General features: G+C 44.3%; 1 protein-coding gene and 1 long non-coding RNA gene across 26 annotated transcripts in view; one reads left to right on the forward strand and one right to left on the reverse strand.

Annotated features, from left to right (window-relative positions):
- ZNF606 (zinc finger protein 606) overlaps positions 1 to 25,103 on the forward strand; it is a 42,724-nt gene that overhangs the window by 10,659 nt on the left and 6,962 nt on the right. For 3 of the 24 annotated variants that reach the window (XM_019711553.3, XM_074315464.2, XM_019711566.3), the window contains 6 exons: positions 13,366 to 13,491; positions 14,516 to 14,624; positions 15,410 to 15,556; positions 15,980 to 16,068; positions 24,092 to 24,218; positions 24,468 to 24,560. In XM_019711553.3, the coding sequence (XP_019567112.2) occupies positions 14,594 to 14,624; positions 15,410 to 15,556; positions 15,980 to 16,068; positions 24,092 to 24,218; positions 24,468 to 24,560 (487 nt within the window). In that variant the 5' untranslated portion in view covers positions 13,366 to 13,491; positions 14,516 to 14,593. The other 21 variants (XM_074315456.2, XM_074315468.1, XM_088800421.1 and 18 more) reach the window with 19 other exon arrangements.
- Positions 1,019 to 12,990, reverse strand: LOC109434555 (uncharacterized). Of its 2 annotated transcripts, XR_016022162.1 has the most exons (4): positions 12,851 to 12,990; positions 8,056 to 8,180; positions 3,799 to 3,930; positions 1,019 to 2,420 (listed from the first exon to the last, which is right to left on the reverse strand). It is a non-coding gene; the product is annotated as an uncharacterized LOC109434555 (long non-coding RNA). The 2 variants fall into 2 exon arrangements; XR_002135830.3 differs by lacking the exon at positions 8,056 to 8,180 and having other exon boundaries at positions 12,851 to 12,988.

Consider the following 25,103-nt stretch of genomic DNA (forward strand, 5'->3'; position numbering starts at 1 on the left):
TTTTTTCCATGCACCCAAACTGTTCAAGAATGGAAGAACAGACCTAAAAGCCAACAGTCAGCATTCACAGAGGCTATTTCTGGTGTCGAATTACCCAGCAACCTGGCAAGATCCACAATGGGTGATTCCTAGAATTCTGTAGCAGATGATTGGGAATCTGAGAGTGAATCAGAAAAGCAGAAGAAGCACAATGGATGTGTTGGGCCAGTGGAATATAAACAAGGGCAAGTAGTGACCCATGACAGGGATTGGGAAAATGCTGACATTGTAGGAAAATGCAGCTTCAATTTAGACTTTGTTTCTTCACAGAGATTTCTTACCAAAAAACATTTCCATCAAATTGAGTCAGAAGTTCAAAGATTACAGCATAATTTTGTTTTAAAAAAATCACCAGAAAATCTTGGTAGGAAAGAAACCTTGTAAAGGCAATCCATGTGACCAAGACTTAGAAAAACTATATAAATTGAATGAGCGCAATAAATATACCAAGCGAAGCATATACCATGAGATAATTAATACAGGAGAGAAATTTTATGGATGTAAAGAAAGTGGGGATTTTTTTACCCACAGCTCACACCTCTCTCAGGTCATGAGAACTCATAGTGGGGAGAAAGCCTATGAATGTAATGAGTGTGGGAAAGCCTTTAAGAAGCTGTGTTCACCTCTTTCTCACCATCTGAGAAATCACAGTAGAGAGAAAGCCAATGAATGTAATGAATGTGGGAAGTCTTTCTGGCAGAGACTTCACCTCATTTTGCACCAGAGAATTCACACTGGAGAGGAGCCTTGTGAATGTAATGGATGTGGCAAATCATTTAGCCAAAACTCTCACCTTAATGTACATCAGAGAACTCATACTGGAGAGAAACCCTCTAAGTGTGATAAATGTGGAAAATCTTTCAGTGGAAGGTCTAATCTTAATGTGCACAAGTGAACATATATGTAGTGGAAAAAAACCTTACAAATGTGGCAAAGCCTTTTGTGACCGCTCGTTATATATACAACACAAAAAGACGCATTCTGGAGAGAAACCGTACAAATGTAATGAATGCGGAAAAGCCTTCAGCCACAGCTCTCACCTTACAGTTCACAAGAGAATCCATACTGGTGAGAAACCATATAAATATAATGAATGTGAGAAAACTTTCAGTTATCATTTGTCCTTCAGTCAACATAAGAGAACCCACACTGTAGAGAAACCATATAAATGTTATCAGCGTGGGGGAATTTTCAGTCAAGGTTCTAACTTTATTGGGCACCAAAGAAGTCATACCAGAGGGAAAAAACTACATATTTCATTTTAATACATAAACGCTATACAGGTACATTTAGATTTTGTCATTTTGACCCATTCCTAGAGAAGGGCTAAGCCTGGATGCCATTTGTTACCTAGGGAATTTGCCAATGAGAAATTATAAGAACAAAACTCCCTTCAATAATACTAGTTAATATGATCAACCATTGTGGGAAAGGCTGTTGCTGAGAAGTCAAAATAGATAGAAGATATTTGATTAAATGACTGAATATAGTATTCCAGAGGCAGAGTGCCATCACTTCATTGTTCCCCAATGCTAGAAAGTTAGGCTGCTTCTGATTTGTTTCAGGAAGTAACTACTGTCGACTGGACAAAATAATTTTTCCAGGTAGTCCACCAAAAAGAGGGTTTTTTGGAGAAAGGAAAAAGCAAAACCACGACAGCAGTGTGAGACCCTACACCTCCGGCCAGCCGCCCATGTGCAACGTTTTTACCTTTCCAAAATATATATCCCTTCCCCAGGAAGTTGGAACCATAAAGTTTTAGAAGGAAGTGAGGACTAGAGAGTAACAGGAAGCCCAGCTCTGTCCATAGACCTCCCAGCTCTTTGGTCAGTTTTCTTAAAATGCCAGTTCATTTTTATCATTCCCCCTTTTGATCAAGATCATTTCTCCAAAAGCATTGTTGATCAGTCAGGTCTTCAGGTCTCAGGTTTTTCAGTCCTTAGCCTTTTGGCCCTCGATGTCAGAAAGGACTTCCTCCGGGTGTCATCTCTTATATCAAGGAAGAGTGCATGGATTGGGAACAGCTGGTGTCCAGGGTTGATGGGCATCAGGAGCAGAGCTTAAATAGATCAAAATTCTTGATAATAGATTCAACAACCAGAAAATATTTGGTAACTCATCTCCTTTGAAGTAATCTGCTTTAAATTTTGACAGTTTTGGTTTCAGGTCACCAGACTGTGCGCAGTTCCAGTCAGGGTTTGGTGCCCTCTTTAGGTGTGACGTGTATCCAAGAGTCTACTCCCTGCAGTTTAGCAGCACAGGGGTTAGTCAACAGTACCTGGTAAGGGCCCTTCCAACGTGGCTGGAGGGAATCCGTTTTGAGTTGTCTCTTCCAGTAAATCTCCAGGTTGTAGAGTATGAATTTTGAGTTTTTCACTTCCCTGGAGTGGATGGTGAAATGATTGTTTTACTAAAGAATGATTATTGTCGATAGAAACAATTAAGCCTTTACAATATTGAAGTATGTCTTCCTTTCACCAACTGTGGATCAAGAGAGGCAGGGGCCAAATGCATAGGATGTCCTGTAATTATGTCAAAGGGTGAGAGCTTATGAGTCCCAAAAGGGGTAGATCTAAGGTTTAAAAGGACTACTGGCTATGCTTTTGGCCAAGGCATTTGAAGAGTTTCTGTAAATTTTGCCAATTGAGTCTTAATAATGCCATTAGTGCGTTCAACCAATCCTGAAGACTGAGGATGATAAGCATTGTGAAAATATTGAAGAGCTGGCCAAACAGCACAGACTTGCTTTAGCACCTGACCAGTGAAATGGGTTCCTCAATCACTGTGGAGTTCAAGAGGAGTTCCCCAAGTAGGAATAATCTTTTATAACAGTATTTTAGCCATTGCAGATGTGTTAGCTTGTCTGCAAGGGAAAGCTTCAGTCCAGTGAGAAAGCATACATATCATGACTAAAACATACTTGTATCCATGAGATGAGGGAAGCTGTATGAAGTCTATTTGCCAGACCTCAAATGGTCTGTGGCAACTTCACATGTCCAGGGGCACTGCAAATTGGCTTCCCTGAGTTGTACTTCTGACAGGTGGGACACCTAAGGTAAGCTCTTTTTGTAGCCTTATTAATATCTCCCAACCAATATTAGTACATGAAAGCTACCATTTTGTCCGTTGACCAATGGTTCAATGTTTGTACAGTGGTTAAGAGTGGGAATTTTAGAGTTTCTGGTAGGACTGGGTTGTTATTTGGTCCGAACCAGAGTTTCTTCTCTTTATTAAACCAACAATTATTGGATCTCCACTCTTGTTTTTCTTTTTCAGAAGCTGATTGTTGGGTTTCTCTGGCCAGTTTTTCTAACTTATCAACCGGAAAAGCTTCTCTTTGAACCATGACAGAGGTTTGACTGCCACTATTGCCCTTAAGGGCAGCACTCTTAGCAGAAGTGTCAGCCAGGTGATTTCCTTTAGCTTCTAGGGAATCAAATTTAGAATGTTCTGGAATCTTAATAATGGCTAAGGCATCAGGTAAAAGTATAGCATCCAATAATTCTTGTGTATATGGACCATTTAAAATTTTATCTCCATAGGAGGTAAGGAAACCATGTTGCCATAGCATTCCAAAGTCATGAGCCACCCCAAAGGCATATCTGCTGTCAGTATAAATGTTGACAGCGTTACCCGTTGCTAAAATGCAAGCTTGAGTGAGGGCATATAATTCAGCCTGGTGTGCTGAAGTGGCCAGGGGCAACGGTGCCTTGATGACTTCTGAAGGAGTTACAACAGCATAACCAGCACAGTACTCACCATTGTCATTTTTTAAGTGTGAACCATCAGTGAACCGTGAGAAATCAGCTTTACTCAGAGGAATCTTCTACAAATCATCACAAGGAGTCAGGAGGTAATCTGTCAGTGTCAGTTATGAGTGGCTTCCTCAGTCTCGGAAGGAAGAAAAGTAGATTAAGGTTATTGCAGCGTGAAAGGGTTATATGGGAAGTGGTTAACAAAAGGATTTCATAGGAAGTAAGGTGACTGATTGAAAGATGCTGGGTGTGATGAGAATTCAGGAGAGCTTCTACTGCATGAGGCACAAAGATAGTTAGAGGGAATCCCACAACAAGCTTCTCTGTAGCTTTAACCAGGACAGGAGCAGCAATGGCTCTGAGGCAAGGAGGGATCCCCGAACCACAGGGTCCAATTGCTGACTGTAGTATCCTAGGGGTCTATATTGATATCCATGCTTCTGAGTGAGTACCCCAAGGACATTTCCTTCCTTTTCAAGCACAAAATTCAAGAAGGGAATCTGGTGGTTAGGATGCCCAAGAGCAGGTGGGTTCATTAAACTCTCCTTCAAGGCCTTAAAGGCCATGTCATCCTGTTCTTCCCATGAAATAGGGTCAGGAGTGTCATTCCTTAATAGGACATATAGAGGTTTTGCCATAAGAGAAAGATTTGGAATCCAATTCCAGCAATATCCGACTAGGCCAAGAAAACCTAGCAATTGGCACTTAGTTTTGGGCTTTGGGAAATTTAGGACACCATGGAGACTGTCTGGATCCAGGAGTAGACCTTCATCCAGTATCAGATGTCCCAAATATCTAACCTGAGTTTGAGCAAATTGTAATTTTTCTTTAAGGCCCAAAGTATCAACGGATGGATGCTATCATCCTGTGAGGAAACCTGAGAAGGAGAGCAAAGAAGTAAATTATCCACATATTGTAACAAAATGGAACCTTTAGGGAAAACTACATCATCCAAATCAGTCTTCAGAATCTGTGAGAAATAAGAAGGGCTGTCAGTAAAACCCTGAGGCATTACTGTCCAGGTAAATTGCTTTCCTTCCCAGGTGAAAACAAAAAGGTATTGGCTAGCTTCATCAACTGGGATGCTAAAGAATGTGCTGCATAAATCAATTACTGTAAAGAATTTACTTCCAGTTGGAATGGATGCCAGCAGCATGAGTGTCAGGAACGACAGGGTGTTGAGGGAGAACAAAGTGGTATATTGCTCAGAGGTCCTGGACAAACCTCCACCCACGCCCCTTTGGCTTTCTCACAGATAGACTAGGAATGTTACAAGGACTAGTCAAGAAATAATAATACCCTGAGTTATATAATCTTATTATGGGCTTTATACCTTGAAGGGCCTCCTTACTTATAGGATATTAATTCTGGGCAGAGGCTTTGAAGGATCAATTTGAACATTGATGGGAGGTTCACTGTGAATTCTGCCAATATCAGCTGAAGATTTTGCCCACAAAGATGGTAGTTGGTCCAATAGGGATCATTGATCAGTGTTTTCAGATTCAGTTACTGTACCATCAGAGACAGCACAAATAAAAGATGCTGAAAAGTCATGTAATTCACCTAATTGTGATTCTGACAGTTACCATCAAACTCTAACATTTCTTCCTTTCAAGAAAAGGATATTCCAGCATAATACTTCTCTAAGAAGTCTCTGCATAATAAATGGGTAGGGGCAGAAGAACTAAGGAAAAAACAGTTTATTTCTTAAGGGACCTAGATGAAAGGGAATAGGTTCAGATATGTAAACCTGTTGAGGTTTATTTGAAATCCCCACTATTTGAAATGTCTAATTACTCTGAGGCAGGGGCCAGTTTATAACAGTGGGGTTGAGCACCGAGAGTGTAGCACCAGTGTCAATAAGAACAGGAATAGTTTCCTCCCCGATTTGAAGAGAAGTTTCTCCAAAATGATTAAGGGGAAGGATTAGAAAAAGCCCCTGGAGTTCCTCAGAGCCCTGTCACTGGGAATTAGGAGACCTGAAAAAGATTGATTAGAAGGCAGAGAGCGTCTTGTACGCTTAAACTTACGGCAGTCCCTTTTCTAGGGTCCTCGCTCCTTGCAGTGATGGCAAAATGTTGGAGTTTTTTGGTTTCCCATAGGGCTTCTCATTTGCCACTGCTGAAAGTCAGAAGTCTTGGCAATCTTACTTCTAGGTGGCTCATCTAGGGTACTGGCAAGCTCATTGGCCATATTTACCAAGTCTAGGGTAGGCATAGTTCCCCATCCCATCCTGGATCTCCTAACCAGGAGGGAAAGTTTTTATTTAGCCCATTGACAAACAAAGAATTAAAAGTTTTTTTTTTTATTTCTTTAAAGTTTATTGGGGTGACAACTGTTAATAAAGTTACATAGATTTCCGGTGTACAATTATGTAATACATTATCTATATCTCACACTGTGTGTTCACCACCCAGAGTCAGGTCTCTTTCCATCACCATATATTAGACCCCATTTACCCTCTTCTAGAGCCCCGCTCCCCCCTCTGCCCTTACTCTCTGGTAACCCCTATTGTCTATGTCTGTGAGTTTTTGTTCTTTCAGTTTTTTGTCTTGTTCAAAGAATTAAAAGTTATACGTGTGGTGTCAACATCTGAAGGAAGACCAGAGTTTTCCTTAAAAACTACTTGAAGTCTATTATAATAGTCATGAACAATTCTTCAGTTCTTTGTGAGCACGTGTGAATTTTGCTCCAATCAATAGACCTTGGGAAGGCCTTAGGAATTGCTTGATGTAGTTTTCGAGCAAGTTCCCTGGCTTCCTCCCAATAATTGGAGGTTTGCTTTTCTAAATCTCTATTAGGATGCTCCCATCTGGCAATCCTCCTCCAATGTCTAGCTTGGCCTTCACCAACTAACATATTGATTAGCTGGTACAAATCAGAAAACCCAGGCTGATAGGCCTGAATAGAAATATTAATATCAAAGTTTTTAGTAAACTTTATTAGAGTCCTCAGTTACCTTAGGAAATTCCTTTACAATGGCTCATAACCCATCTTTAGTCCAGGGGATGTAGGAGATGGGGGGTTTATTAGGATCTCCAGAGGGTTTAATCTTAAATGGGAAAGTACTGAGAAGTTCTGAGGAAGGAGAAAAAGAAGATTCAAGAGAAGGTGCTGCTAAGGGCTGAGCTGAAAGTAAAGGAGGCAGACGTGAGAGCAAAATGGCATTGGAGGTGGAGCTTGAGACAAAGGAACAATGGGGGAAGGGCAAGGCAGTGCTATAGAGGAAAAGCATGAGGTTTCAGGTGCAATTTTGTGTCTTTGAATCTTTAGCAGCCCTTGTTAACTTTGAGACTTTATTTTGTAATTGGGTAACTTTAGATTCATAGCCTTGTTTGGAAGCCTCAATATACCACTCAAAAGAGGCATTCCATCTCTCTCTCTTAATTACAGCACTATTATTATCCAATTTAGTTTTAAGAAATCAACTTTGGGAATCTCAAAAGTTCCCCAAAGTGACCACTGATTTTCTAAATTACTCTTAGTCAGATCTGTCTATTCAGTTAAATACGTTCACGAAAATTCCCTGCAGATTTTAAGCATATACTTGGCTGGTGTGCCTAGTGGAGGAGGGACAGTTTTAGAAGACTTAGACAGCAGCGATCCCTTTTTTTTCTTTCTTCAGAGATCCCATTTTTAACACTGGGCCTGAAACAGTTCACAACTCGAGCAACCTGCAGGTCTTCAGCTCACCTCACTCTGATTACTGACAACCAGGCCGAAGATTAAAAGCCAGTTCCAGGGAAATAACCAACTCTCAGAGAGTTAAGTTATAGGCTGAGCTGTGACTGGGCCCAAGTCAGTTTACAACTCAAGCAGCCCATGGGTATTTAGTTTGTCTCACTCCAGAACAGTCTGATTACTGAACCAGGCCAAAGGCTAAACACCAGTTCCATAGAAATAACCAACTCTCAGAGAGTTAAGTTATAGGTTGAGCTGGATGGCACTCTTCTCACTTTCTCAATGAGATGGCACATTCTAATAACAGCCAAAACTGACCAATTTCAGCAGAAATAACCTCTGTCCCCAAAGGGACTTTAGGCAAAGGCCAGTTTTTGTCTCAAAGGAACAGCTCGCTTTCCGAAGACTTCAAGGTGATGTACCACAATGAGTACTCAGACAACATAGACAAATAGGCCTTTAATGCATTCACACACACACACACATACACAAAACAACAACAAAAAAATTTTTTAAGCAATTCACAAATAAAGGCTGGAGAGCATCAGATGCAAAGGTTCAGATCCAGGAGAGAACTCACCTGAGCCGAGGAGCAAAGCATCAAGCAGAAATGGCTCATTTAGGTGTCAAAGCAGGTTTGCTCACTGTTCAGAAGCCACCAGAGTTTGCACTTCTCTGGATCCTGACAAGTCCCCAAAATGTCGACTGGACAAAATAATTTTCCGGGTAGTCCACCAAAAAGAGGGTTTATTCAGGAAAAGGAAAAGCAAAACCACTGCAGCAGTGTAAGAAATTGCACTTCTAGGCGGCCGCCCACGTTCAAAGTTTTTCCCCTCCCAAGATGGCTCCTATATATATATCCCTCCCCCAGGAAGTTGGAACCATAAAGTTTTAGTAGGAAGTGAGGACTAGAGAGTAACAGGAAGCCCAGCTCTGTCCATAGACCTCCCAGCTCTTGGGTCAGTTTTCTTAAAATGCCAGTTCACTTTTATCACTACAAACTAATTATGAACACTGTAAAAACATGGAAAACTCTTATGATGTATAGTGAAAGGTGCAGAATTGTTGGGGCTGTAATACCCTATGTGTGCATTTTAACAAGGGCTTAAAAGGAAATGCAGAAATGAATGTAGCTAATTAAGAGTTTTTGGAATATTGTGTGACTTTTACATTTTTCTCAAAATTGCTATAAGTTTACAACGAAACGAGGAGAATTACATCAAATGTCAGTCTGAATATTAGAAATGGGTGCACTAAGGTAGCAAAAACAAGAAGAAATGGAAATAAATTTGATGTCCAACATAAGAACTTAGAAAAAGAAATTATTTCCAATCAAAGCAGAAAGAATGATGTAATAAAGATAAAAGCAGAGAATACATGGTAAAAGGTGACTCTGAGAAAAACACACTCCACATATAAATTCCAAACTAACATAATCTAGAAAAATGACATACAGATTTGCAACACTGGGAAAGAAAAGGGAAATAGACATAGGGAAAATAATATGCAAGGTTTGCACATTTTTGTGTGCACTTGAAAACATAGATGAAAAGGACAGTTTTCTAAGAAAATATCATCATGGTAAACATTAATGGACTGAAGAAAACACAGAAACCCTAAATAGACTAAACATTTTGCATTAAATTGAAAAAGTTCTCAGAAAATTATTCCACAATAAAATTCTGAGCCCATGCTGTTTTACCAGTGGTGGAGAAAAAACAGTCATCTCAATATTAATGAGAAAGAAGCTGATAAAATTTAATATTGATCATTTCAGGAAAATAAACCTGGTAGTAGGAAAAAAAGTATTTTTATAGTAATGAGGATATCAGGCTTAATGGTGACACTAGAACTGATGTTGGCAAACTAGGGCCCACAGGCCAAATCTAGCCCATGTGTTTCTGTAAATAAAGTTTTATGTTGACATAGCACACAACCACTCATTTCTGCATTGTCTATAGCTGCTTAATAAGGTAGAGTTGAGTAGTTGTTAAAGAGATTGCATGTCCTGAAAAGCCAAAATATTTACCAGAAAAGTTTTGCCGATCATCGATCTAGAAGTATCTCCATTCCATTCAGGGAGGATCAAGGCAAGATTACTCACTAGTCCTTATTTATGGGCAGGCAATTCACAAAAGGAGTACAAATGGACAGTAAATACATGAAAAAGCATGAAGTCATCAATAATCAAAGAGATAGAAATAAAAATGATAAAAGTATATACCCAAGCATCTGTTATGAGGCAGGCAGTATCTCAAGCACTCAATCTACATAACCTCATTTAATACAGAAATCCTAGTGAGGGAAGTTCTGTTATTTCCATTTATAGATGCAGAAAATGAAGTCCAAAGAGGCTAATTGGCAGGTAAAGATTGGCAAAGATTTTAAAAGACTATGTTGGATGTAGGCAAAAATAGTGAGGAAATGGACGCTATTACTCAGCACCTATGGATGGTTATATGGGTGCACCCTCTGTAGGGTGGTCGGGTTGGAAGTCCAGATGTAAAGTATGCTTATTCAGCAATTTTACCTTTGCGATTCCCTCATGGAAATCACTGCCCAGCCCAGTATGAAAGCGTGTGGTGATAGGACTTCTGTTACAGCATGCTTTGTAACAGAACATCCACCAACAGAATGTTTAATTATGGTGAGAAATTAAATGGCATATTGTTGGGAAACAAAATTAGGTTCATAACAACACGGGTGATCCCAGTTCTATGAAATTGTCTCCCAGGGGAGCTCCGGAAGAATGTCACCCAAATGCTAATTGTTGTTATAGGGGGCAAGATTTTAAGCAATATTTGTTCTTTACCTTTTCCTGAGTGATTTTCATTCTTTACAATGAATTTGTATCATTTGAATTAAAAAGAAAGAAAAACTATACAGCAGTGAAAATTAATGAACTAGATCGTCATATCAGAAAGGCAAATCTTGCAATGATAAATACATGGAGGAAAAAAAGGAAAGTTGCAGATAAAATTTGGTATCGATAGCATTTATATGAATGTAAAACATGCAAAGTAAATACTGCTCTGTATTGTTCTTGAATACACACAGGTAAAGTTTCAGGAAACATGAGGAGTGACCCACATCTCATTCAGGACAGTGGCTGCCTCTGGAGGAAGGGGGTTTCTATTGGAGAGGAGAACAGGGTTTTCAACCATGTGGGCAATGTTCTATTTTTTTCTGGCTTTGGAATGCATGTGTTCACTGATTTCCTTACAACTTTATTAGGTTTTACTTATTTTTCTTAAAAGAAAAATGATCAGACCTCTCACATTAAATTCCACGGGTGTGAGAAACTACAGGCTGAATGCTGAGCTGGTGACAAAGGCACCTGGAAGAGTTGTGGAAGGGGAGCTTCCACAAGGTCACTGACAGTGATGCATGTTGACTTCCACGCGGGGTACTCAGTAACTCAGCCTTACCAGCTAAATGCCCATAGTGTTAAACTCAGTGACTCCTGGGCATTTAGCTGGTGAGGCTGAGTTAAACCTAGGATTTGAGGGTACAAGGTAACTTCGAGTCTAGCTTACCTGTGTTAGTTATTTTACTATTGGTGACTACAACCTAGTTCATAAAATGCCTTACTTGTTCCAAGTAATGTGCCCTGGACCCCATCCCCCTTAACGTTTCATTATCATCTGGCTATGAGCAAATGGAACCAACTGGAGCCCACATGTGGCACAGGGTGACCACTCTGCGCATTCCTCAGACAAAGGTTATGTCTGGACGGAACCTATTTTCTCCTGCTCTGGTCTCTTCCCACTCAGAAACCTCAGTGGCAGCTCACACACAGATCAGACTCCCCTAATAGGGGCATCCAAGATGGCTGTGCAGCCCAGCCCTTGCCACCTCATAGCATAGAGAACAGGGTACTCTCCGGCACACTGGGGTCACTATTAGGGGAGAGCGCTTGGGTCAGAGGGAAGCAGAATCTTCACATACCTGTAATCCATTTCCCACCCGCCCTTGGTGAATAGCTCTGAATAGACAGGCCTCTTCTATGCCCTGCATTGTTCTGGGTGCTACAAGCTGAACTGCAGCCTATGATGAACACCCTTGAACCTACTGCCTGTTGGCTCTACCTTCAAAATACTAACGTGTCCCCAGTCTGACGACTGGTCACCACCACTCTGATCCAAGCTGCCATCATCTCTCTACCTTGATCACTACATTGGTTTCTTGGGTCACTGTGGTCCTTCCCTCACCCTCATCTATTCTCCACACAGAAGTCAGAGTGATCCTTTGATGAGGCAAGAACCTGTCACTGCTCTGCTCAGAGCCATGAGCCTCATTTCACTCAAAGCCAGAGCCACCACAATGCCCCTGAGGCTCTCTGCACTGCAGCCCCTACTGCTTCTCTAACTACGGTGCTGTTGAAAAGAAGGTGGACAAAGGAACAGGCAAGGCGAATAAGGAGCAACGAATAAAGTCCTGGGGCCCAGGCAGTCTCTTAAGAGAGGGTCATTCCCAACACAGGAGGTGTCCGTGGGCTCCATAACGGGATTCCAGGGTCAACTGGGGCTGGAGGACCCCTGCCAGGTGAGTAGGCTTTCTTCCTTCCTGTTCATGCTCTTGAATAGTGGCCTTGATTAGCAGCTGACAGAAGTTTCGTTTGCCTTGTTCCCTGCTCTGTTCCTCAGTGACACTCAGTAAATGATGTCACAAGGGGGAAAAAAAATCGCAAAACAGGTAGATGATAATTTATGTTCCCAGAAAGTTTTGCCATCTGGTGACCATTTTGGGAACAATCCCTGATATTCTCAGCAGTAGGGGTTTAATATCCGAGGGAAAGTTCAAAATACGTTCCTCATCTGAAGAAAGGTATCATAAGAGCCACTTCCTCAGAGTCTTGTGTCGATATAGAACGTCCAAACCAGTAAAGAATTTTTATGAGCGAAAACTGACAATTGCAGGGAAACAAGATCTCAAATGGTCCAGAGAAGGACAATTTTGCAGTTTCTTTCACTCATTTGGAATTAAGGAAGATTACATGGAGGTGGGAGAAAGCAAGGCAGGGATCAGATTACAAGATAGGTAAAGCGATTCTGTGCTCTCTTGAGGGTGGTTAGGCTTGTTTCAAAGGTGTGTTAACCAAATGCACAGAAACCACGGACAGGGATGCTTAAAGCAAAGATAAGCCATTTACGGAAGAAACTATGCCTGGGGCGTGACTACTAACCCTGACCTGCCCGGTTAGGAATTTATGGTCAGATTACCCGGGTCACTTTCCCTAGAACTCCTATTTCGGCCAAACTTGTAAATATTAAAGGAAAGAATCCCTTGAAAACGCTCAGACTTCATTAAGTTCCTATTGCTCACTGAGCTGCCATTTTACAGACCAGCAAGTTGAGACTCACCACCGGACTTACCCGAGCCCCCCAAATTGGGCAACCTTGGCCGAGTAGGGCGGTCTGGGGCTGGGACAGTACAGCCTCCTCACAGGAGCCTAGGACACTCACTGGCAGCTCGGTTAAGTCCACGACGCCACGGAGTCCAGGGGTAGCATCACCCCTAACCAGCGGTGGCGGCGCTTCCCACCAAACCGGAAGTGTGCCTCCTGGAACTACAACTCCCGGCAGGCCGTGCGACGCGTCCGGGTCGACGCCGGGGAGCTGCCGCCATTGTCCGCGGATGAGGTGAGGCGGTCGTTGGGGTGTTGGGAGCTCCGAGCTTCCGGAGAACGGGCGGGGAGAGGCGGCACCTGCCACTGCGGCGGGCGCGGCACCTCGGCAGGTCCTACACCTGCCCTTTAGCGTCGGCTTCGCTTCTATCTCCTCGGCCTGCCGACCCTCCGCCTCCAGGCTCGCGGCCGCGCGTGGCCGGGCTGGGCGAGCCCCCTGGCCCCCAGTCGCGGCCGCCGGCCCAGCGCGCCTTTGTTCCCCAGGCCTCGCGCCGAACCTCGGAGTAAAACAAAAGCTGAACGTGCTGGCGAAGCGCCCCCGAACAGAGAAGTGGCCTGCAGAGAGCGTCGGGGAGCGGCCGGAGGGGGTGGCCGGCAGCTGCGAACGAGGTAAGGGCGCCTCTCGCTGGTGCGCGCACCTGAGTATCGCATCCGCGTTGGGGTTGAAATCGGGGGCAAGAGGCCAGGAAGCAGGCGGCGAGGACGCTTGTGAAACCGTTCATGGGAAATAGCCACATTTCATTCCCCAGCGGGCGTTTCTCGTTGGTGCTGCGCTAAAGGACGTCAGACGTGGACTGGGGACAGCCCTGGGTTCTTTTAAACATGCAGTGACCGCGGGATTTTGTCGAGTTGCAAGCAGCGGTGCACAATACGGTTTGCCTGTTTTGAGTGTTGGCGCTGATCCCGGTGCTCCTGGGGCCCGGCGGCGTCCCATTGCTTTGGCCACACTCCCAGGAATCCACAGAGCTCTGCCAGTTGGCGCTGGTACCCTCAGAGAGGGACTTGCACAAAGACCCGGAACCTAGGGAGTTGGAGGTTTAGGCTTCAGACCAGGAGACAAACAGGCTTAGGCCTGGTAGGTGTTGCAGGTGGATTTTTTTTTTTTAAAGATATTTCCATAACATGAAATTAACCATTGTAGTGTATAATTCAGTGGTTTTGTTGTACATTCAGGAACTTGTGCGAGTATCAATCACCACTATCTAATTACATTTTCATCATCCCCCAAAAGAAACCCCAGTAACTATTAAGTGGTCACTCCCCATTCCTCCCTTCCCCCAGCTCTAGGTAACCACTTATGCATGAGGGTTGCTGGTAGATTTTACAATAATTCTTGGCAAATCACTGAAAAGTTACCTGGACATTGTGACTGGCTGTCTCCTGGGAACCTTAGACAAATTTCCACTGTCTCATCTTGGATGGTGCTCTTTTTCAGCTGATTCAAATCACCTTTCATTTCTCTGCAGGAATTCTGTTATGTTTTTGACATGTCAACGTTATTTTCTTATGATGCTGCCTAGCAGTCCTTTGTTGCTTCTGTGGGTGGGTTCTCTTCTTTGTTCCCACTGGATCTTCTGTGAGAAGGGACCACTTTTGTCTTTTTCACTTTTGTCTTTTTCACTTTTGTCTCTAGGTTGGTATTGCAGTTGCTTTCTTTATGTCACTAGAATCCAGTGTTCCTGACAGGCTCCTGGTTAATTAATCCTGTGGTATGGCTGCCATCAACCCGTGGGCCTCCTGGGGTGAGTCCAAATCCTGTTCCTTCTAGGCCTTCCCAGCAGTGACTTACTGTAGTCAGGATTTAGAGCTGGGGAGGGCCTGAGGGCTTCTGGGATTGGAGGGGATCTGTTTTGGTACAGAATTAGAATGAGTGAGATTTAAAAATCAACAAAAAAAACTTCGTTATTGGTGAAAGGGGAAACTTGATGTAAAAGACACTGTAATTTTTATATATTTTATAGTCATCTCCTGAGATATTTCATTAGTTCTAAGAGTTTTCTGGTTATTTGTGAGATTTCTTAGACCATCAGAATTTCTTTACCGCTCCTAAATTTTAATTTTATTATTGTTTTTCACGTACATAGCACTAGTCTGTAATTTAAGAGCAATGTTATATAGTAGTGTAATATCAGTTGTATGTTTTACCTTTAAGTGAGTTTTCAAGTATCTCTCACTAAAGTCATCAAAAAAGTGTCTTTCTACTACTTATATTTTTGAAAAATTAGGCAATGTTAAACATTTTATCAGATACCTCTTCAGCCATTTCACAGGTTCTGTTCTTAATTGTTCTGTGGCTATATCATATCTATACATTTCCTGACAGTGACTGACCCACCTATGCATTTCAGGTATAAATCTAGCTTATTATGTTGGATCTTTTCACATGCCTTTGGGCTCTGTGTTTGGAACTTTGTTAGGTGCATTAGTGAGTGCCCATTACTGTTGTCATGTTGTGGCCTTTGGTCACTAGGATTGGTGTCAAAGAGTGCCTTTCCATTTCTTGTTCTAACCTGATCTTTTGGTACAGGTGTCCTTACAGACCAGTCCTGGGGGATGGCAGCTGTTGACCCATGGGCCTCCTGGGGTGAGTCAAGAACCTGTGTCCCCATTGGCCATGTTGTGGCCTCTCCCAGCAGTGACCTGCCATGGCCAGGGATCAGACATGGAGAGCCAGGTGGGGCTTTAGGGTAGGGGAAGGAGGTTTTAGTCCAGATCTGTCTGTACAGAGTTGGAACAGGGAGGACTCATTCTGAGGGATAAGGTGGGGGAAAAGGGGATGGTGACATCTCTAGGACAAGGTGCATGAGAATAAATGTGTGCTAATTTAGGGCTCAGGCCCAGAAAGCCTATGAATAGACACTGCTTCTCAGAGATGGTGCCTTAGAGCAAAGCGGGACAGTGTGGGGTTCATGTGTTTAGGCACATTCCTTGTCTTCTCTGAGCCCCATTTTTTTCATCTATAAAATGAGGAGGTGTGTCTCTTCCCTTGTCCAAGGGGGAGGGCCAGAGCTGACTCTCTCTGACCCCTCCCACCCACCCCCAGGAGGGCACGCTTCTGGCAGAGAGCTGCCTCTATGACTATGCTTTCCTCCCCCAGCTCTGTATCCTCAGGACCCTGGCTGGCGTGTGGAGGAGACCCCCAAGGAGGTGGGGAGAGCCGCCGGGCTCCTAACAGCCCAGGTCCAGGTGAGGTGTCCAGGTTGTCCCCAGCCATCCCACTCCCTGTGATTCCTCAGTTTAAAACATCTAGTTTGGATAGATGGAATCAGGCAGAAGTTTATCGTTTCCTGAGCACAGTCAGGGAGAATTCAGTTTCCCATGATGCAGAGCCTCATTGTTAACCAGCCAATTGACAGTCCTGAGCCCTGGCTGTGCTGTGGATTGTTTTGGTGGATGAGGGATAACCCCCTTGGTTGTCAGCCCCCCCCACCCCTCCCCCTTCCTCCTCCCACCTTCCTTCATGTATTCAGTGCCTGATTCAGGTGATGTTTGGTGAGTGCTGTGCTTGCTTAGAGGGGAACAAGGACACATTTGAGCTCTTGTCCTAAATCGCTCCCAGGGTACTTCAGTCAGCTACTAGGCATCACAACCTGCCTGGTGCCACACATGTGGTTTGAGACATAGAAGTCTGAGACGCTCGGGGAGGCCCTGAGCCTTGAAGGAGCAGAACCCAACTGATACCTCAGGAGGTGGGACAAAGTCTGCATAGAGGTCATGGGGCACAGAGCAGCTGGGGTCCTTTAGCTAGGTCGAGGGAGGCTGCCCAAGACGTACCTGAGCCAAGAGGTGAAGGAGACACATCAGCCAGATGGGCATGGCTGGTCAGCAGGGGTCTGGGCTCCTGAAGCACCACGGGGTGGCAGGGGGCACTGCATGAATAGTGTCTGGGTGAAGACTGACTTAGATTTTAGACTGGAGAGGGCAAGCCCAGCCGGGCCCGGAATGCCTGCTGCACAGCTGGGCTCCATCTTGGTGATAATATGGAGCCTAGGAAGCTCTGGGAGCAGGAGGTGGTAGGATTCACAGTGTGGCTGGAAAGATGTCCCTGGCAGGGGTGGGGAGAAGGGGCTTTGGGAAGCAGGCTGGCATTTCAGGCTTCAGTCTGACCAGGGCCTGGGAGCAAGATCTGAGAGGTATTAGTGGGTCGAAGCAGGGGGACTTTGACTTTGTAAGGGCACGGGATGGCTCTTGAGAGAAAAAGGAGAGCAGAGTTGATGGTATTGGAGAGGTGTCCTCTTCCTCCCTTCCCTCTTCCCAGCCTCCTCACTGGAGGCAGCCACTTAAGAAAAAAATATTTTTATAACAGATTTATTAAAATATTCATATACCATAAAGTTCAACCTTTTAAAATGTACAGTTCAGTGGTTTTTAGTATATTCACAGAATTGTGCCACCATCCCCAGAATCTAATTCTAGAACATTTTCATTATCCCGAAAAGAAACCCCATATCCATAATAGTCACTCTTTGCAGGCCCCCCCCCCCAACCCCCAGGGTTTCTATGTATTTACCTATCCTGAACATTTTTTATAAAGGGAATTGTACAATGTATGGCATTTTGTGTCTGGTTTCTGTCACTTAGCATGTTTTCAAAGGGTTATCAGTATTGTAGCATGTATTATAGCATGACTCAGTATTTTATTTCTTTTCATGACTCAGGCAGCTATTCTTAACTTACTGTTTTCAGTTTCTTAGGGTTATCTCCATATTTCTAAATGAGAGCTTTTTATCCTAATTCATCAAATACACATTTACTGTATTGACTCCCTGCTGTGAAAGATGAAGAGAAATAGTTTCATTACTTGAAGTCTTTTACTTCTGAGTTAAAATAACGAATTAACTAAATGAGATACTATAGCATATACTATTAATAATGTCTATTATCTTTATACCTCCCCCAAATTAAAAGAAAAACAAAAAAAACTAATGAGCCCTCCCACAGTTAAAAGTGACTGGTGCGTCTGGGTGTACTACCCCACGTGGCAGCACTACTCTCCTGGGCTGCCAAGGGCCTGGACCGCACGGTGCCGGGCGGTGGTTGTCTGGCATCAGAACGTGAGAGACGATGACGTTCACTGCTGATATAACGTATAGTCATTTTTAGATCCTGTATGGAATCAGCAGTGAAGCTAGGCCAGGCTGAAAGATGGGCCCTGAATCAGTGTCTCGGAAACAGAAGTTAGTTGTAATAAAATGCTGTGAAGAAGCTCTAATAACCACTGTGCTGCACTCTGCTGTTAGGTGAGGGGTTCTTAGAATTATTAGGGTTAACACTGAGAAAATGAAATGGAGAATTCAAATAAAAACACCCTCCAATGTCTGAAGAGTTGTGATTTCTGAGAACATACTCCTGGTCCCCTCTCCACATTCACTTTGGATTTTTCCTGTGGGGAAACTCGAGACTTGAATCATGTGAGTTTTGTATTGAGCAAGGTCTTCAGGAACACAGATAAGCCCCATATCCCTTTATTGTTCCCTCCAAATTAAATATTTACTGAAATAAAGCATTCACCTGGTGAAAATGTCAAGTGCTGTCATCCCTTGTTATCTGAATAGTCTGTTCTTAGAAACATCTTGGCAACTGAAGTTTCAGCTAATGGGAGCCCAATTCCCATTACTTTGAGGAATAGGGAAAATAATGTAATGTCTCAGCCTATCTGAAAATCCCAGCCAGCCTCCCCAAGTATGGAAACTCCCAAATCCCTCTAGAACAGCCCACCAACGATTTCTGCATGATAAACTGTATGCTCATAAAACACCAATAATCTTGTACCTTGCACCTGTCCTTGGCTGTCTCGAGAATGTGCAGTGTCATTACATTTCTCTGCAAAGCTTGTACTAAAATATTAACAAATAATGAAATTCTGAAGGTTCCAAAGAGGCCATCTGAATTTCCCCGGGTTCTGTGAAGGGGCCACTGTCAGAGCACTTAGGTAATGCAGGGGCAGTCCCATGAGATCCTGTCAGGCAAACAGCTGAGACCAGCTGGGCACCCTCTGCATCCTCCCAAAACCCTCCCATGGTTTAACTGCGCTGGGGGTGTGTGAGCAGATTCCAGAAAGTACTTCAGAAAGCCTAAACTCCCACGTATGCGCAAAACATGGAAACAGGAATGTTAAGTCATCCTAGCAGACGTAGCTGGTAAGGGCTCAGTCATTCCTGGGGCGGGGCCCTTCTCTGTCCTGCCCCCTCACCCGTAAGTGTCAGTAACCGTGACACCTGCAATACCTCTCCTAGCTCAGGAACGTCCCTGTTGTCTCTACAGCTGGTTAGACTAGGTGCCTATCTTCTGGCATCTCTCCTATGTCATCTCCAGCCTTGGTTTTACATTTTTCTTTGCATTCCTGAGGCCTCCCATGAACTGTGAACCTCAACATGGGGACATATTCATCTGGGGTCTGTATTTGTTTTTGTTAATCCATGGCCCTTCTAGTTTGATAACATCTCTGTCAGTTCTGGAAACCTTTTTTTTATTTAATTTTATTTTGACAAATTCTATAATTACAGAAAAGTATAAAAAGTAATCAAACGTGACCCCCCATCACTCTGAATTAAGTTGTTCATGTTTTGTCATACTTTATTTTCCTTTACAGTCCCCAATTACATTTTATTCCTCAGAACAACTCATGGTGTGTATGCAACTAATCCATTTTCATACTCATGTAGGTAATAAACTGCATAGACACGACAGGTAATACTGTTCTTTTTAAAAGAATTGCTTTTTCTACACGTAGCTTTTCTGCAGCTTGTTTTGAACACTCAAGGTCAACTTTGAGGTCCGTGCATGTGAGATGCAGGTTAGGTTTGTTCCTTTTGCCCCATCAGAGAGGTGGACTCTGTTCATCCTATCTGTGGATAGGCTTATAAGTCTGCCTCCCCGCCCCATGTCTGCTGTTCCAACCACAGCTGTGTGGGCATTCTTGCAGTTTCCTTTTGTGCACACATGTAAGTGTTTTTCTAGGGATACCCCTAGAAGCGGAATTGTCTGAAGTTCAGGGTGTTCATGTTAATATGACTAGTGCTGCCACATGGCTCTGATAACCTAAAGCCACTTCTCAGTCAGTGCCTTACGAGAAAGGGCTCATTTCCCTCCCTCTTCACCACCACTTGACAGTCTTAGTTTTTGCTTATCTCAAGACTAAATGGTATATTGTACAATTTTAATTTGCATTTCCTTGATCACTAGTGAGGTTGAATATCTTCATATGATGGTTGGCCATCTATGTCCTCACTCTGTGCTGTCCCTAGATTTCTGCATGGTTTGACAACTGATATGTAGGCAATTTACATGCATTCTGGATCTTGATTCGTTCCCATATATAAACTATCATCTTCTGGTCTGTAGCTTGTCTTGACTTTGTGGTGTCTTCTATCAGTCAAATGTTTTTCAGTGTATTTTTGTTAAACATATCTGTCTTTGTTAATGGCTAATGTTTTTGTTTCTTTTTAAAAGACGTCCTATATTTAATAAAAACATCCCTCCTGTCCTTTTCTTTTATAGTCCCTTTCTGGGGTCTTCTGTTAGACGGTGGGTGTCCTGAATGAATTGTGTCTCTCTGATCTCTGTATTCCATATTTTCTTTGGGGGAGCAGGGCCAGGCCATCATATTCTTGCCACCACGGAACTCTTTCTGAGGCCTTTTACATGATGGGCATCCTGAAGCAATTGCTCTGCTAGCTCTTCTTCACATTCTATAAATTCTTTCCTGATCTCTCAGAGATCCTCTCATATCATCCTGTCCTGTTTTGTACCAAAATCTTTCATCAGAACCAGAATTATAGCTCATTGACAGCTGGGCGCAGCTGCTGCCTGGACTCTTACTGGCCGCCGAATTGGGTCACCTATCCAGGGAAGAGCTGGGAGGGTGTGTTCGAGAGTCAGGTCTGCTTCGTTGTTGGCCTCCCTCCCTGTCTGTCTCTGTCTCTTCTGACAAGTCTCACTCTGAGGTCCGTGGGCCTGGATGGGCCAGGATCACCAGGTAGGTTCTGCTGCCAGTTTCCCAGGCACGCAGCTGGCTGTCAGCCCACGGATTCCCCTCTCTCCCCATGTCGGACTGAAGGTCTCAGCTCACCAGCCTGACAGCCTCCCACACTCGAGTCTGAGAAGGGTTGGGGGAGTTTTGACCACACGTAAGGGCTGCTGGTTGTGCTGCCCACAGGTGGAGTGGCTGGCGGGGAGGTGGGGGAGCTGGCAAAGCTGTGACGAATATACACCTTCACCTCCCCTGTTGTCAGCCTGACTCTCACTCCTGCCTTCACTGTATCCTTTAACCTGGGGTCCTGCCTCCACTGCAACCCTTTCTGATGTGCGGGGCTGAGGTCACCTCTGCACTGTTTCCATGGGCTGCCACAGTTTCATCTGTTCCCCATCTTCCAGGGATGTGTGGACCACCATGTGTCTATGGCCTCTTTTCACCGGCTGTGATATTTCTGTTACTCTCTTTAAAAAAAAAAAAGAAGGCCTTTTTTTAATTTAGGAGATTTTTAAACCCAAAGGTGAACCCTGTATTAGTTTCCTGTTGCTGCTGTTAGATTACCACAGACTTAATGTCTTAGAACAGCATCACTTTACTCCCATGGGACCCAGAAGTCTGGATGATGGCAGGGCTGGTTCCTTCCAGAGGCTCAATGAAGAGTGATTCCTGGCCCTTCCTAGCTTCTGGAGGCCGCCTGCATTTCTTGGCTCATGGCTCCTTCCTCCATCTTCAAGTGTGTCGCCCCAACCTCTGCTTCCATTGTCACATCTCTCTATGACCGTCCTGCCAACCTTTTTCACTTGTAAGGACCCTTGTGATGACATCTGGATATCTTTAATCACATCTCTGCCAACTCCTTTTGTCATATTGGGGTAACAGTCACAAGTTCTCAGGATTAGGATGGGGGGGACCATTATTCAGCCAACCACTGACATCCATGTTCACCAGCTTCGCTAACTGTCATCTCTAAGCTTTCTGCCTTCCTTGCCATCTATTCCGACATACAATCTTTCTTGAAAAATGAGTATTTTCAAGTGTATCTTAGATATGTTTTACCTGTTAACACTTCAGTGTATATCAAAGAGATACCTACGGTAAGGTAACCACACACCTTGTCACACCCAACGAAATTAACAATTCCTTAGTATTACCTAAGACCCAGTTCACCTTCAGTTTTCCACACCTCTCCCCTGAATGTCTCTTTACAGTTGGTTGGTTCAAATCGGTCCAAATAAGTACTACATGTTGCATGTACATCGTATACTAAAGAAAACCGGTCACTTGTCAGTTTGCCTGCTTTTGTCCTGGTGATGTCATTGGATGACTTCCTCCATTCCTTTATCTCCTGTAAACTGGTGGTTGGGCTAAGGCTAGGGTAGATTCAGGTTCTGTATTTTTGGCAGGAGAACTTCATAGGGGTGCTGGGTCCTGCCTACTGTGTGGCATCAGTGGGCTCAGGGTGTCTGGGTGTCCTGTTTTCAGATGACATCATAGATTTGCGAGTGTCAGTATTGTCAGTTTGACATCTCTGTTACCAGTTTTCCTGTCTGCCTTTCCCATGGACAGCAGTCACTGTTGATAAGTGACATTGTCCACTTTTATTAGGGGTTGCTGAAGCTCTAATGATTTCATTCCTTCTGTGTCTATTACATGTGGTTCTTCTATTCCTTTTAAATATGTTTGTGGGGGGGGGCATTCCACTGGGGTCTTGAGAGGGGTGGAAGGTGAACTTGGGGCTCAGTCTCCCAGCTTGGCAGCTGACAGTATAGGTGAACTCGGAAGCCATCTAAGGAGATTAGGTAGATAGCAGGAGATGAGCAGGCCTCCTGGCGGGTCCCCCAAGTGCCATCACTCTGAAAGTGAACTGAGGCTTTTCTTCTGCACTTCTCTACCCGAGGTTACATTTAAGTAAAAACCTTACATTACCCCAAAACATAATAAGAAGCAGCCATCAAGGAAACTCAGGCCCCGCGCAGGTCTATAAGATGAAAACCAAGAAATTGACATTGATGAGTCCAGGGTTGGGGAGGGTTTCACCGAGGGAGGTTGTGGTCAGCAGTTTAAAATGCTTTTTGGAGTAAGAGGGTCATAGTAGTAGGGTCACTTCTGTGTTCTCAGCCAGTCTTCATTTGGAGGGGAGCAGTTCAGGACAGAGATGGCAGCACTGAGGACTGGCGCTGATCAGTTTAGAGCCATGACTCTCAGGGGCAGAAAGTCCTGCCATCGGGTAGGAGAGAAGTGATCAGGCAGCTGTGAGGGGGTGGGTAGAGGGTCACAGGGCTCTCAGTGGAAGCACACCACATGTGTCTTGTTGATTCTGCACCAACGGAGAGGCCAGAAAGCCGGCTTCCAGCTGGAGAGGAGGACCACAGTGCACAGACAGGCCAAGAGGGGACCTAGAAGTGAGCTGGGGCTGCAGGGTGTTTGGCACCTCCTCCCCTGACACAAGCTCACTCCACCCCACCACCACAGGGAGGTGTGCCCCTACCACCACCCCCCCTCACCCCCACCCCCATACCCAAGGCTTATGCTGATTGCTTCCAAGGATTGTAAGTGATACATTCATTTCCCAAATCAGAGGAAGATTATAATTCATCTTTCCTGCTAGTTTTCTAGTGAGTATTCCTGGTTCTATTTTCCTAAAAGCATCAGTTTGGTTTTTTCCTAACTCAGAGTACTTTTGACAGCAACTGTGATTGTCCTTGGCTCAATTCTGTCCCACCCTAGCTCCAGTCCTTGGGACAGAGATGATCCCTTACTGTGGGGACAGAAAATCCCTTACTGTGGCCAGGAAGATAGGCTGTGAGTGTTCAGATCACCCTTCCAGGTCCTAGCCCCAAGATCTCTGGTCTGATCAGAGGTAATGTGCGTCCACCTGGTCATGGCCTTATTAAGCATCTATATGTATATCTCCAGAGAAGAAGGGGTGTTGCTTTAGTGGGAATCCTGTCCACACTGGCCAGTGTCACTAGGATTGGGCAAGAGTCTTGGGAATAACCTGCTCATCTTTGTTGTGGTTATTGTGGCCCAGATGGCTAATCCCTAAAAATATATACCAGATGTGGGTCCCTGGGTGGTTCCCAGTGAGACGTGACCCCCATCAGAATATTGAAGAAATTTAGGGCTACTGCTCTACATTCTGTCTCCTCCTCAAAGCTGTCTGGCTCACTTCCTTCCCAGAAAACACTGGAGGGGGTGGCCCCAGGCTGAGGAGAAATGTGTGTGCTCTTTTAGGAACCTGTGACCTTCCGGGACGTGGCTGTAGACTTCACCCAGGAGGAGTGGGGGCAGCTGGGCCCCGCCCAGAGGACCCTGTACCGCGATGTGATGCTGGAGACCTATGGGCACCTGCTGTCTGTGGGTAAGGCAGGTGCTGCCCACGTAAATGAAGCTATTTCCACTGCAGTACCTTCTGTGCTCCATGTTTAAGACTCACGGGCCTCAGAAGCGCTGAGTTGACCTTGAGCCCTGAGCTTCAAGGATGAAATTCCTAACACTTATAAAGCAAGAAGTTGTGGGACCGTGCTTATTCTGCCCAAGTGATAGGTCAGGGAAAGAGGCAAGGGAAGCGTTCCAGGCTACACAAGTCTGTGTTTTTCCTCACATGTAGGGAAGCAGATTGCCAAGCCTGAGGTTATCTCCCTGTTGGAGCAAGGAGAAGAGCCATGGTTGGAGCACACATATCCTCAGAGCACCTGTCCAGGTGAGAGCGGGCCCCAGGTAGGAGCAGAAAACCTTCTACGCCCACCTTGATAGAGAAATCGGCTGAGGCCACGAGGAGTCACCTTCCTCAGACACATTCACAGTTCCCTCCAAAGAGCCTTATCCCTTGCATTGATTTTTTTTTTTTTGCTGCTGTTGATTCAGAGCAGATAGGCCCTTCTTTAACAAGGTGAGTTATTGTAAGTTACACTTCTTTCCCTTGCCATCTGCTTTCCTGATGCCTCTCAAAACTCTGCTATGTCTTGCTCTCAGATGACTTCTCATTCTGTAACCTGCTTTTTAATTTCTTCTTAATTCATTTATTGCCAAACTTGTTTCCTGTAACCACAGACTCTTCCTTTTTTTTTATAGTCTTTGACCTATTTTATTTTTAGAACTTTATCCCAAGTATATATATATTCCGCAGTGCCAACTGAGGGTTGTTTTTTTTTTTTTTAGTTTTAAGTATACAGAACAATGTAATAGACATTTACACCCCTCACAAAATGATAACCCCCTTCCCCCAATCTACTACCCCTCTAAC

The sequence above is a fragment of the Rhinolophus sinicus genome, chromosome 8, assembly GCF_057876585.1.
Source record: "Rhinolophus sinicus isolate RSI-liver-muscle chromosome 8, RSI-T2T, whole genome shotgun sequence".
In the NCBI taxonomy this organism is placed as follows: domain Eukaryota; kingdom Metazoa; phylum Chordata; class Mammalia; order Chiroptera; family Rhinolophidae; genus Rhinolophus; species Rhinolophus sinicus.